Source organism: Elephantulus edwardii, unplaced genomic scaffold (genome assembly GCF_000299155.1).
Source record: "Elephantulus edwardii isolate Elephantulus edwardi_28Jun2011 unplaced genomic scaffold, EleEdw1.0 scaffold00065, whole genome shotgun sequence".
In the NCBI taxonomy this organism is placed as follows: Eukaryota; Metazoa; Chordata; class Mammalia; order Macroscelidea; family Macroscelididae; genus Elephantulus; species Elephantulus edwardii.
In genome coordinates, this window is record NW_006399815.1 from 11873775 (window position 1) to 11888500 (window position 14726).

The following is a 14726-nucleotide window of genomic DNA, read 5'->3' on the forward strand; positions in this document are numbered from 1 at the left end:
ATGGTGAGAATAAAAAGAACAGTGAACTGGTATCTTTCATAATTCTTAAAGACAACAGTTAATCACATACTCTAAATAAAACCTTAAACCTAAATAGGCTTTTCTTTATCTTAGGATTTTGTAACTAGAGAGTTCAATTCCTTTTTAATAAGTAGTTTTTTATGTTTAAATTTACTCAGGAAAAGAAAGTTTAGCTCAAGTTTTAATTACTCTATTATTAAATTCAAGTACAGTATGATATTCAATTGGAATAAGATAATTTTTAGTATTTTCTCATGGTTACTTGAGAAGATCAAGTTATCATTTCTCTACAAGTAAATGTTGTGGGTATATGAAGTTACCTTGGACTTCCAAAAAAGAAATAACACAGACCTCTTTCTTATTCATTACTTGATTTGCACAAAAAGAAACTTTAAAATATGTAATTAACATTTATAGTAAATAACTAGATTTCAAATAAAAAACATGTATAGGAACAAGAAATTTAGTGTAATAATGAAATAATGATAGAGAGAGAAAAAGAAAGCGATAAGGTTATGCAAAAAGACATTAATTGAGCAAATTTAAAAATTAATATGAGCTAATAATTTAGTACAGGAGATAACTCATGGGTATAAATTGCTATAAAGCACATTAGAGAAAATAGTAAGCACCAGAACACAAGAGCTCAAATTTGGCATACCAAAAAGGATTAATGGATTTGTAATAATTGAGCCAACTCTTGAAATGGAGTAAAATTTGCATAAGACAAGAACAGAGCATGGAAGTAATGCTGTAAATTAAAAAAAAATGAAGTAGAAATAGCATATTGTGCTTGTGAGATAAAGGAACAGTAGAGTTGGTTGCAAAGGATGGTAGGATATCAAAGATCAATATTCAGGTTGAGAACAACACATGGGACGGAGTGCATAGCTAAAGTGACGGTGCTTCATTCTGCAGACACTCATGTGAGTGAAGAGCCAATTATTGATTTAAATAAAGTATGATATATTCCCAGGCATGCCTCAGAGAAAATGCTATCAGATATTAAAGAGGTTATATATTTTGTAAGTGTATATATCAAAACATTGTCAATGATATTTATTGAATGAACAAATAAGCTAATCTGGAAATCATGACCAAGTAGGACTTGCTACATACATACATACATACAAATTTTAGGCTCAGATGGTAGTGATAAATATCTGACATTTGAGGTTATACTGAACAGCATCAGTACAGAAAATAAAATAAAACTGAAATAGCTCTATAGTAACCACACTGACAGTATTAGCATAAAATGAGAACTTCTGGTAAGTACTAAGTATAAAAGTACAAACATTTAGCAGGAGGTATGTGGTGTAAGTTTCAAGAAGATATGGAGTTAGTAAAACAAACACAATCAGTGTTGTTTACTACTTGTCTGGCATAAATCATCACTCAGCATGGGCGAGAATCTATTTTCAAAGATCAAGACACAAAAGATATAAGAATTTGAGCCAGATTCACCAGAAGATTATACATATTTACGTAAGTAAAATATCTTTGGTTTTATGATTTTAAAATGTTGGAATTCTTACCTCGTACCACAAGGTCAGCTGACGCTGAAGAATTGTCCACAATTGTCTGAGCAGTGCAAGTGTATCTTCCAGCATGTTTCAGCTGGGCATTGCGGATGAGCAGTTCCCCATTGGAATCTAACTGTTGGCCAAAACAGCAGTATTCAAATCAATACATTTGTCACTAGTTGTATGGCATTTAAGATACAAGCAGTACATTAGCCCCTTTACAATGAATAGCATATCAGGAGTTATTTACATGGTATTGTTCGAGTTATTGAAATGCTGTGCAAGAGTATTTAAACTGGAAAATAAGATGATCAATGAATTGTTTTATGGTACTTTTAAAGCTATAAAACCTGCAACATTCTATTATTTCTGCCATTACAGGGTTATATTAGAAAACACACACAGAGGTAGATCAATAAGCAATATTGTGATAAATGAACAGGTGGGGAGGAATTTGACTGTTGTCAAGGGTTTCATTTTACTTGGATTCATAGTCAATGCTAATGGATCACAAGTCACTATCATTAAGTTAGAACTGTCGTATAACAGAGCCTTTAGCGGGCTTGTATATCTCTCTTCTGATCTGCTCACTGGTAGATTCAGACTACCAGAGACGTCATCCTGAGTTTGCAATAGTAGTCAAAACTTTTAACAATAGATTGCACTGGAGAAATCTGCTGCAAAATATATTATTTTAAAAATCCTCAGAAGACTAATGTGACCTTGACCCAGGTCATGGTATTTTTGATCACGTCACATGCGTGCAATATTTGGATAATGCATAAGGAAAAGTAAAGATTAATTCATGCCCCTGAGTTGTGATTTTTCAAGTATTATTAACTATATTATGGACTGCCAGAAGGATGAGAAAAATCTGTGTTGGAAGAAAACATACTGAAAAGTAAAGATGGCAGTACTTCATATCGTAAACTTTGGACTTGTTATAGGGAAATGAGGGTAGTTCTTGCAAAATGAAATCATGCTTGGTAAAATAGTCATTGAAGAAGACGAAGACCTTTAATGAGACAGATTGACACAATGGCAGCAACAATGGGCTCAAATATAGCAACACTTTGAGAACAGTACAAGATCAACACTGTTTTACCCTGTTGTTTATGGGGTCACTATGAGTATGATGCAACTGCATTTCACTTTGACAACATGCTGGGAGGCAGGGGGAGAAAGGCTAAGCAATCTTGGTGGTTGTCATCTGACAGTTCAGCAGTTCAGTCCCACCAGCTGCTTCACAGAAGAAGGATGTGAAAGTTTATTTTTTGTATAGATTTACTAAGGGACACAGTTATTTTGGATCCATTAAGTCAGGATCAGAATCATCTCAGGAACAGGTTTGAGGCCTTGAACACCAATGAGCGAAGACCAGATGAGTTGTGGGAGGATGTCAAAGGTATCATTCAGGAAGAGTGTAAACGGTCATTACAAAGACAGAAGAGGAAGAAAAGACCAAAATGGATGTCAGAAGAAACTCTGAAGATTGCACTGGAGCGTAGAGAAGCCAAAGCACAAGGAAGAATTCAAGATACTAAAGAGCTGAACAGAAGATTCCAAAAGGCTGCTCGGAATGACAAAGCAAAATACTACAATGAAATTTGTGAGGAGCTAGAGTCAGAAAATCAAAAGGGCCGAACTCACTCAGCATTTCTTAAGCTCAAGGAACTGAAGAACAGATTCAAACCTAGAGTTGCTGTAATCAAGGATGCTTCGGGCAGAATATTAAATGATCCAGGAAGTATTAAAAGAAGATGGAAGGAATATACTGAGTCATTATATAGAAAGGAATTGGCAGATACAGAGGAATTTAAAGAAATAACATATGAGCAAGAGCCTATGGTGATGAAGGAAGAAGTTCAAGCTGCTTTGAAGGAAATAGCAAAAAATAAGGCCCCAGGAATAGATGGTATACCAATTGAAGTATTTCAGATAACAGATGTTGCCCTGGATGTGCTCACCAAGTTGTGCCAAGAAATCTGGAGAACAACCACTTGGCCAACTGACTGGAAGAGATCTATATTTGTTCCCATTCCAAAGAAAGGTGACCCAACTGAGTGTGGAAACTACAGAACAGTGTCATTGATTTCACATGCAAGCAAGATTCTGCTGAAGATCATCCAAAAATGATTAGAACAGCACATCAGCTAGTAAGATCATCAGCTAGATCAGCACATCACTTTCAGATAGTAAGAAGCTGAACTACAATCCCAAAGGGACACAGTTCAAATCCACCACCTTCTCTGTGGGAGAAGGAAAGTCAATATTCTCCCATGCGATTAATTGCCTTGGAAAAGCTACCAGAGGGTCAGCAAAGGGTCGGCTCATACTCGATGGTATACAACAACAACAACCTACTTCCAAAAAGTTAGTCAATGAAAACTGTACTTGTCACACTGTAATTTTGTTCAATACATTGCTGAAGAGTAATCTCCTTCAGCTGGAGTCTCAGAATACATAATCATCATTAACAATGTGACAGAGCACACCCACAATTGTGCGATGAAGAACAGGGCAATGTTTAATCTTTTGTGTATAGTTAATCATGAGTTGGAACTGACATGACTGTGACAAAAACAAATATACCCTTTCAACATCAAATTACACTGCTCTCCAAACAACATGATAGCTGGCCAGATGTAGGCAATCTGACCCTTTTGTGGCAACAGGATACAGAATGTTCCTTGTTGAGGTCAAACAGGAGGAAACTCTCCCTTCTTTGTCCCCTCTTATACTATAAGCAGAAGTCCTTGTCATAGTCTATTTAAAATTACAGTTTTTCTATCTGTGCCCCCTTTCTGGTAATTTGTTTCTTTTTAATATAGTCTCCAAGTGTAATGTTAGAGGACTCTCTAATGTTTCCAGGCACAAGAATGTCGTGATTGGCACTATGGAGAAAAATATTTGTGTTAGATAAGCTTTGTCAGACATGAGTTGAGGTGTTTCAGACTGTCAGTGTAATGCTAACAAATCAATGAAAACAAACAACAATAACACCACTGGAAACACAACCCATTCATAGCTGAACCTCCAGTCAGCTCAGAGGCTGCACATTACACTGGAGGAGATTGCTCATCTTTCTCTTATGGAGCTATTTGTGGATTTAAATCACTAGAAAGGGTTACCAGCTTAACTGAGCTCTGATGGCTTGGTCCTGCTAAGCCAATGGTGGTGCCTCTCTCTTGTGGTTGTTGTTGACTGACTTCGGGTTGAGCACAACTCATAGCAGCCCCATTAACAAAAGGCCTGAAGCCCCTCTCCAACTATTGACATTAGGCAAAGTTCACAGAATTTCTGGAGGCATGTTATTTAGGAAGTACAGTTCAAAAAAGATGGGCAATCTCCTCACATGTCATTCACAGTCTAAAAAACCCTAAGGAAGGTCAACTATTAGTCAATTCTAACTCAATTAGTTTGAGTTGTAAGTTTATATATAAATAACTGCTCAGTGGCACCATATCTCATGCTTTAATGTCAGACAGTAAAAGTCTAGTTATGTTATACAAGTTATGTTATACAATTTAGAGACTGTGGGAGTCTATCAGTCTTTGAGGAGTTCCAATTAAAGACAGATCTGTAGGATAAATCAGAACTGCCCCACTGAGTTTTCAAGGCTGTAAATCTTCATGAAATTGGGCTGCTATATCTCTTTCCAAGTTCAGCAGATGGTGGATTAGCAGGTGACCAGATTCCCCACCGCACCACCAGGATTCACTGTCAAATAGGTTCCAAGATTTCTGAAAATTCATGGAATAGGGAAATTCTTTCCTTCTATTTCTTTGATTTGTTTTTATTGTCATACTATGATTGAAAGAAATTAATAAATTAAATTTGTAATACAATAGTAAAGAAAATGAAGAGAAGAACTGGTTAAGAATGTGATCAATATTTCTCTTTCCAATCATGCACTACATATTCAAGAGTCGGACAATGACTAAGGATGACAGAAGAATCAATGCCTTTATGGGGTTGGAGACAAATAGGAGTTTAATAAACTATGGACTGTCAAAACAACAAACATGAATGTTATGGAGAAAGAGAAACCAAGGTGTTCTTAGAGGCAAGGATGGTGAAACTTAAACTCATACATTTTGGACATATTCAGAAGGACCATTCCTTTGAAAAAGACATCTTGCTGTGACCATAGCAACACTATGTACAGCACCTCTGAACCCTTCCCTGTCTTGAGCCAATCTCACTAAGTCCCACACACCAATCCCTACTTGCCCCAGTTACTGTATCAATCTGACTCACCCAAGGCCTTCCTCTCCTGTGCTTGATGGATCAAGGAACTGTGGCACAAAACCTAAATCTATAAAGATCACTTATCTATAAATCTATAAAGAAAAAATTGTAGCAAACTTAGGAGCTACAATATATAGCATTAATTAAATATATCTGAAAATGGACAGTCACCAGAAGTTAAGCTAAATATTTCATACTGGAATCTCATAACAATTCTTAATGTACAGCAAAAGACTTCTAATACCAATTGAGTCATAGTAAGATGCAATGGCATGATTCTGAAAGATCCAGGGATAATCAAATGAAAAGGAAAGGAATACACATAGTTACTTGTACCAAAAAGAATTGCCTGACACAGAACAATTTCATAAAAGAGTATATTATCAAAAAGCAATGGTAATAAAGGAGAAAGTTTAAGCTGCTCTGAAGGAATTGGCCAAAGAATAAGGCCCTAGGAATTGATGGAATACCAACTGAAATATTTCAACAACAACAAAAAAATGCAGACCTGGTTGTACTCACCAGGGTGTGCCAAAAAAATCTGAAGGACAGCTACTTAGACAACTGACTGGAAAAGATCCATATTTATTCCAAAAAAGGTGATACAACAGAATGAGAAAATTACTGAACAATATCACTAACGTCACATGCAAGTAAAACTTTATTGAAGATTATCCAAACACCACTAGAATAGTACATTAATAGAATTAACAAATTTTTGTAGTAACAAAAATCAATTGGGCTGAGAGGAGGCTGTGTCAGTAGGGATATCATTACCAATATCAGATGGATTTTGGCTGAAAGAAAAGAGTAATAGAAGAATGTTTATTTGTGCTTTATTAACAATATAAAGGCATTTTACTGTGTGGGTCTACACAGATTGTGGCTAACATTGAGAAGAATGGGAATCCCAGTACACTTGATTGTACTCATGTGAAATCTATACCTCAACCAGGAAGCTGTGGTACAAATAGCGAGGAAACACTGCATGTTTCAAAATCAAGAATGGAGTGTGTCAGGGATGGATTCTTTCTCCATACCTTTTCAATCCATATGCTGAACAGATCATCTTGGAAACTTGACTTCATGGTGAAGAATTGGGCATCAGGATTAGAGGTAGACTCACCAACAACCTCGTTATACCTTGCTTGTGTAAACAACAAAGGACTTGAAGCTTTTGTTGCAAAAGGTCAAGGACTTCAGTTGTCAAAATGGCTTTGCATCTTAACATCAAGACAACAAAGATTCTCACTATTGGACCAATTGTCAACATCATGATAAGTGGAGAAAAGATTGAGGTTATTATTAAGCTCATCTTGCTTAGACCACAATTAACACTCTTGGAAAAGTCAGAAAGTAAAAAAAATAAGTTGCTTTAGAAAAGTCTGTTGTCAAGAACTCTCCAGAACTAAAGGGTAATGATGTCAGTTTAGAAATAAAGTGTGCTGACCTAGGCGATGATCATCTCAATTACTTGCTGCATCTGAAAGTTGTAAAATCACTAAGGACAATGGAAGAATTGTTATCTTTGGGTAGTGGTGCTGGGGAAGAGTATTGAGCATAACTTAATACATGGTATGTCAAGGAGAATAAATAGGTCTGTTGTGGAAAGAGTGAACCAGATCACTCTTTGGAGGCAAGGATTTTGAAACTCCATCTCACATACTTTGGGCATGTCATCAGAAGGGATCAGTACTTGGAGAAGGGAATCGTGCTTGGAAAGGTAGGGCCGAGAGTCAGTGCAAGGTAGGCAGATCCTGGATCAGATGGGTTGATACAGTGATTGTGTAAATGGGAGCAGGTGTGTCACAGATGGTAAGATTGGCTCAGGATAGAGTACGGTTCAGAGCTATTGTTCATAGGCTTTCAATGAATCAACTCAACAGCACATAACAATAATGTCAATGGAAAGGTGGAAGGTCAGTGAAGGAGAGGATAACCTCCAACTAGATGGATTGATATGTGACTTCAGCAATGGGCTCCAGTGTGCCAGAGATAATGAGATGGCACAGAATAGGGAAGAGTTCAGGTCAGCTGTTCATAGTCCCTATGAGTTGTACACAACCTGATGGCACTAGCAACAAAAACAACCATTAAAAGAAAAAAGGATGCTGTCGATATTTTTCCTAAGTCACAGATGACTAGGAAACCTGTATGTATCAGGGAAATTGAATCTGCATTATTTCTGCCTCTACTCTTGTCTAAACTATCACCATGTCTCACCTGAATGCCTACATCTTCTTTACTCACTAATTCCACACCAATCTCACTCTACCTTTTCCTCCCCTTTGTATCCTGATAAAATTCTACCAGAGAATCACCACTGCCTCATTACTGAAACAGCCTCACATTACCCCGTCATTCATTGCTTCCTCTCCAGCCATTATGACCTTTCACACGTTAGCATGTGCTCTGCCTCTCCTGTAGAAACTTGTATTTGCCTCAGCTCCTGGCAACCTCTTATTTCATTGGCTAACTTCCATTCAGGCATAGATGATTCTTTCTAGTCTGGCCTACAATGGCTGAGTTAGATGTTGGCTATTGAACATTTTCATTCTATCTTCATCTATATTTGTCTATCTCTTTATTCTCAGTGCAACAGAAAGATGGGCAAATTATTCTCAAAAGATTATAATTTCTTCCAGAGAAAGGTTAGACAGTATTATATATGAAATATAAGATTCATAGCCTCTATCAATCATATTCAAGTTGACCTAACAACAACAATATTAATCAGTATAATACCTGGCACAATCTGAAATCACAAAAAATGTTTATCAAGACTCTTTAATAGTTACACATAAAACGTTTCAGGTTAATCAATGGTAATTTCATAGAATGAAATAGCTGAGTTGAGAAAACCTATTTCTATCATTTCATATTTACAGGAAGTCCTTGGGACTAGGAACATTTTGCTTATAGACAACTCCTAATTGTCCTTTAAACCAGTTCTGTTATGACTGATAAAGTGAAAACAAAACAGATTTAAAATGTTGCAATTTAGCAGATTTTGCACAGTGCCCAGAATAGGAAAATTTACAAGTTAAAACCCTGGGATGAGAGACTAGTCAAGGTAAAAACAAAACAAAACAAAACCCCAAACCCTTTATGGAGCCTGAAATTGCGTGAAATTGGATTACTGATATGTGTGACATTGTTGTTCTTTTCCACCTGCCTTTGACAAGATTTGAGAGGCTGTAAATCGCATGGGAGGAGATTGTCTATCTTTCTCTTGCTGTACAAGACAGACATAAACCCACACTGGGTTGACTGATCACCATCTCTATGTTGGGTGCTACCATTGTTAAACAGGGCAGTCCTGCTATGGATTGTGCTCAAATTCCAAGAGCAAGAGATTTGGTTGCTCCAAAATGTATACATCACTCTTCCATAAGAAGCAAACTCAGCTTCTAGCAAGACTTCCACCTATACAGGCATCCCTCCGAAATATTGTAGGTTTGGCTCCAGGCCACTAAAATAAAATTATTAAAAGTAGACACACTAATTTTTTAGGTTCTTCGTGCACATAAAATTATGTTTATACTGCACTGCCACCTGTTAAGTGTGCAATAACAGTACAACAAATGCAAACTACAAAGAGGATTATTAAAATACGACAAAGGAACACAAAGTAAGCACACAGTGTTGGAAAAGCTATACCAATAGACTTGATTAATGCAGGAATGTCACAAATATTCCTTGTGTAAACTAAACAAAACAAAAACAAAAACCAATGTCTCAAAAAGTAATGCTTTTGGAGTACAATGAAAAAAAGTATAATAAAGCCATAATTAGCCATACTGAGTATGTTCTGGTTCACCAGTACTTTAAAACTTCAGATGTGTTTTGTTGATACTTCCTCAGTCATGAGTGAACCAGGTAGAACAGTTTCAAATTTCCAACATATTCTTAAAGACACAAGCAGGAATAGAGCTTATTTTGCAACCTGAACTTCCTATATTTTAGACTACTCTTATGGTAATTTTTTGAGAAAAAAATTTCAGTAGAAATGAACAAACACTTAAATAAAATAAAAATGTAGTATGTCAGGAAATGGAAATCTCTACATTTTCTAAGATACAAAACTAGGAATTTACCTTTTGAAAGAGGTAAAAAGCTAATATCTAATTATGTATAACTTCTTATTTTTTAAAAAATGAGATAAGAAAAGTATGATTCTATATATGGGAAGGTAATTGTAGAAAAAAAAATTTAAACTGCCATGAAGGCTAATAATAACAACATATTTTTTAATGTAATTTCTAGTGAAAAAAATCATAAAACACACAGCACTATAAAGTGCTACAGTGTCTCTCTGGAGACTAAGGTGCACCTGATACAGGCCATGGTATTTGCAATCGCTTGTTATGCATCAGAGAGTTGGACAATGACTAGAGAGGACAGAAGAAGAGTTGATGCCTTTGAGCTGTGGTGCTGGAGAAGAGTACTGAAAGTACCATGGACTGCCAGGAAAACAAACAGATTCATCTTGGAGAGGATTAAACCAAGCTACTCCTTGGAGGCAAGGATTGTGGGGCTTCGTCTGACATACTTTGGACATGTTGCCAGGAGGGATGGGTCCTTGGAGAGGGACATCATGCTTGGGAGGGTGGAGGGACGGCTCAGGAGGGGAAGACCCTCTATGAGATGGATTGATTCGGTGACTGGGGTAATCGGGATGGGTGTGTCAGAGGCAGTGCGGTTGGCGCAGGACAGAGCAGGGTTTAGGGCTGTTGTGCATAGGGTCGCTATGAGTCGCAAACGACTCGACGGCACATAACAACAACAACAACAACTATAAAGTAAATTAATACAGTTTAAGCAGCATCTATTTAGAAGAGACTGATTTTCTATGCTTTGACATCTTTAATATAATAGTGCTTTCTTAATATTCACTAACAGAAATAGAAGGTCCAGCTTAAAATCCTTCACGAGGCTTGGGGACTGGAGTCTCTCTACACTCTGGAAGTCAGCTGGCTAAGCTGGTGGGACGGCTGGCGTCTCCATGGCGGCTTCTCTTGGTGGCTGTCAGGCAAGGGAAGTTTCTGGGGGCTTTTGTGTTGTGTGTTACTGCCCTTTTTGGCCTTCAAAGATTGATGGACGGCCTGACCCTTAGAGTAAGGATAAGGCTGGGGGAGCCTGCTCCAGGCAGTAGCCTAAAATCCTCTTGGGCCCTCAGGCCTACGGCTTTGGGCCTGCCTTTAATTGTTTTTGGTGAAACATTCTTCTAGTTCATATAACCCTGGTCTGTCCACTTGCTGTACAGAGGTAACTCGTGGTTGCTGTGAAGCTGAACACTGTGACACTGATGAGTCAAATGCGAGAATGGTTACTCATGGTGGACAGTGTTTGGTGTAGCCCCCTGATTAAACAAGCTTGGGAGCAGGAGCGGCATCCACTTCTGAAACAGCTTGCTTCGGGGAAACCCTATGAAACTGCAGAAAGGATGAAAGTTATACAGGAAGTGTCCAGGACTTTCGTTCATAGAGTCGCTATAAGTTGCCTGTGACTGATGGCACTTAACAAAAACAGAAATAGAGTAAGCAAAATATCTTCAAATTACAATGGTTACATTTTTTAAAAGAATAGTGTTTTCACCAAAATAAGAAAAACATTTACTTTCTTTATATTTTTTTTCTTCATGGAAGCCCAGTATTTTACATTGCATTTCTCACTGAAAATTAGTCATGATATAATATTCTTAATATTTCAATGAGTCATATTACTAGATGGATTTTTTTTTAATCTCAGATATTTAATTTCATCTCAAATATTTCATTTTTAAATATTTTTGTCTAATCTTATAAAAGAAAATACTGACAAATGAGCAGTAATATAAAAATTAATTTCATTGGGTTCTATTGCATGCCTTGTCTAAATATTAATATAATATAATATTTGTGCTTTCCTTAATGAATTGCTGGCCTTATTTTCTCATGCTTACAATTCCAAACAACATTTATTTTATTCTCAGAAAAATAATGTGATTATTCACATTATACAATTTGACATATAATAAAAGTATGAATTGCACCTTAAACTATTATATTAAAATCATACTTGTAAACTTTAAATACATTACATTTGTACTTATTGAACATTTGGACTGAACTCTTTCAAAAATTTTGATTAAACTAGTCAAACAGTTTTTCCATGAGAGAAAGATGGAAACCCTCTTCTCCTGTGATTTATTGCCTCTGAAAACCCACTGGAGGATCTGCTATGAGTTGGTTCCGTCTCGTACACAACAACAATCAAAATGAACAAAGAGCTGTGTGTTACGTGAATCCACCAGATGCTCTGCAGGAGAAAGGGGTAATCTCCCTCGGGATAGCTGCCTCTGAAAACCCACTTCAGAGTTAGAGATGAGTCAGTTTTGACTTGACGGCACATAATAACAATAAAAGTTTAAAATACTAAACTCATATTAAGCGTTATCTCTGTTTTCAACCTCATACTTCAGGTACTTGATCTGCTTATTTGCATGAAGCAAAATGAGCAACTTTATGATTTGTTTACAACTGTTCTATACGTGGCAAAGGTGTGACACAGAAAATTTCTCAAAAAGAAAGCAAAGCAAAAATACATTCTATAATTTATAATAATGTTTTATATGTGTAGAAGCTTCCCTGATGTTTTTATAAATGGTGCTAGCACTTTCCATACCTCAGAAGAAGTTGAAGTTTTCAGTGGTCGGCAGAACGCTTACAAAGCAAGTAAAGATTATGGGCCTCAGCATATTCTAGCCACAAATTAGATATGAATGCGCTGTCTATTTTCTCTAAAAGCCACAGTTTGGCTGAATTACAAAATGCCTCCCTTCATGTGAGGAGAGCTGAATCACATACTGGAAACTGTGATAGCAAAACTCAGGGATGTTCCAAAGTGTGTATGCGGTTTACCACTCAGAAATTTCCCAAGTTTAAATCAAAAGACTTCCAATATATAAATGCCCATTTCTTCCTTTTCCCTCTCTCATGTACTATGTCTGGAAAACTAATCAAACTGTAAAAATGAATAGGAATTACTTCATTGTATTAAATTATATTTTGTGGTTGTTGTTCATCATAATTAACCAATAGTTAACCCTCCAGCAAGTTTTCAGAGGCAATAAGTCAAACGGAAGGAGATTGCCCATCCTTCTCACCGGGAAAAGCTGGTAGATTCCAAACTCATGCCTTTGGGACTACAGCACAGCTTCTTACCACTAAACCACGACAGAGGAAAGTAAATCCTTTAAATAAATCCTTTATTTTAGAATGTATAAGTAAAAATTATTAAACATAGGTTATACATACTATACCCAACAAAAAAATTGGAACAAAAGAGTTTTTGTTGTTAAGAGATGTAGCAGACATGTTCTATACAATTACAAACATTTCCACCACTACTACTAACGTGCGTGTGTGTGTGTGTGTGTGTGTGTGTGTGTGTGGGTGGGTGTGTTAATGGCCATCGAGTAGAAACCAACCTAGTGGACCCTCCAGCAGGTTTTCAGAGGCTATAAATCCGATGAGTGAAGACAGTCCACCTTTCTCTTGTTGAGCAAGTGGTGGATTTGAACAGCTTTCTTTTGGTTTGGCAGCATAGGTATTTGCTCTCTAGGCTAAGAGAACTCCCTAATAACAATCTATCAATAGTAAATAAATATTAAAGATTATAAATGCTCTCTATATACAATCTCATTTATTCTTAATATCAATTCTGCAGTTTCTTAAATTTATTTAAGTTTACTATTTTTAAGTTTATTTAATCAATAGGGAAAAAACTATCCACTACTTTTTTTACTATAATCACTACTAATGTTATTATTGCTATTAAAATTACTACTACAACTTCTACTGTATCTGTTGTTACTGCTACCTCTAATACTTGCTGTTGTTGTTTTTGTTGTTGTTGTTATATGCCATTGAGTTGCCTGAAACTCAATGACCCTATGCACAACAACCTTACATTCTGCTCTATATCCCTTACCAATCTTATTATCTCTGACACACCTATTTCCATTACCCCAGTGACTGAATGAATCCATCTCATTGAGGGTCTTCACTTCTTGCGCTGTCTCTCCACCCTCACAAGCATGACATCCATCTCCAAGGATTGGTCCCTCCTTGCAACATGTCCAAAGTATGTCAGACAAAGCTTTAGTATCCTTGCCCTCAAGGAGCAGCTTCACCCTCTCCAGGATGAACTTGTTTGTTCTCCTAGCAGTCCATGGGATATTCAATATTCTTCTCCAGAACCACAGCTCAAAGGCATCAACTCTCTTTCTATCATTCCAAGTCACTGTTCAGCTCTCTGAATGCATAGCAAGTATTGCAAAGACTATGGCCTGTATCAGAAACACCTTAGTCTCCAGACTGACATCAGACTTTCCCAATGTAATTCAGCTTTTAATTTCCTGGCTGCTGGTACCAAGAGTGTTGATAAGCTATCAACAATCTCAATCTCTTCATCGTCTATCATGATTCTGCCAATAGGCCCAGTGGTGAGAATCTTTCTTTTCTTGATGTTGAGCTTCAATCCATATTGAAGGCTGCAGTCCTTAACCTTCGGCAGCAAGCACTTCAGGTCCTTCTCAGTTTCAGCAAGCAGGGTTGTGTCATCTGCATAATGCAGATTGTTGATGAGACTACCGCCAATCCTAATACTACACTTTTACTCATAGATCCCTGCCTCCCAAATAATCTGTTCTGTGTATAGACTGAAAAGATATGGAGATAGGACACATCCTTGATGCACACCCTTCCCAATTTTGGACCATGCAGTGTTTCCTTGCTCTGTTCTGATGACTGCCTCCTGGTTCAAGTATAGGTTTCACATAAGCACAATCAAGTGTTTTGGGATTTCCATTCTTCTCAGAGTTAGCCACAGTTCGTTGTGGTCCACACAGTCAAATGCCTTTGCATACAATCCGAATATTTTTGT

The 14726-nt window shown here is 37.0% G+C and overlaps 1 protein-coding gene across 2 annotated transcripts in view; it reads right to left on the bottom strand.

Moving 5' to 3' along the window:
• Nucleotides 1-14726, bottom strand: part of CNTN1 (contactin 1) — a 241776-nt gene that overhangs the window by 149428 nt on the left and 77622 nt on the right. For both annotated transcript variants that reach the window (XM_006888198.1, XM_006888197.1), the window contains one exon: nt 1560-1680. In XM_006888198.1, the coding sequence (XP_006888260.1) occupies nt 1560-1680 (121 nt within the window). The remainder of the gene's footprint in view (nt 1-1559; nt 1681-14726) is intronic.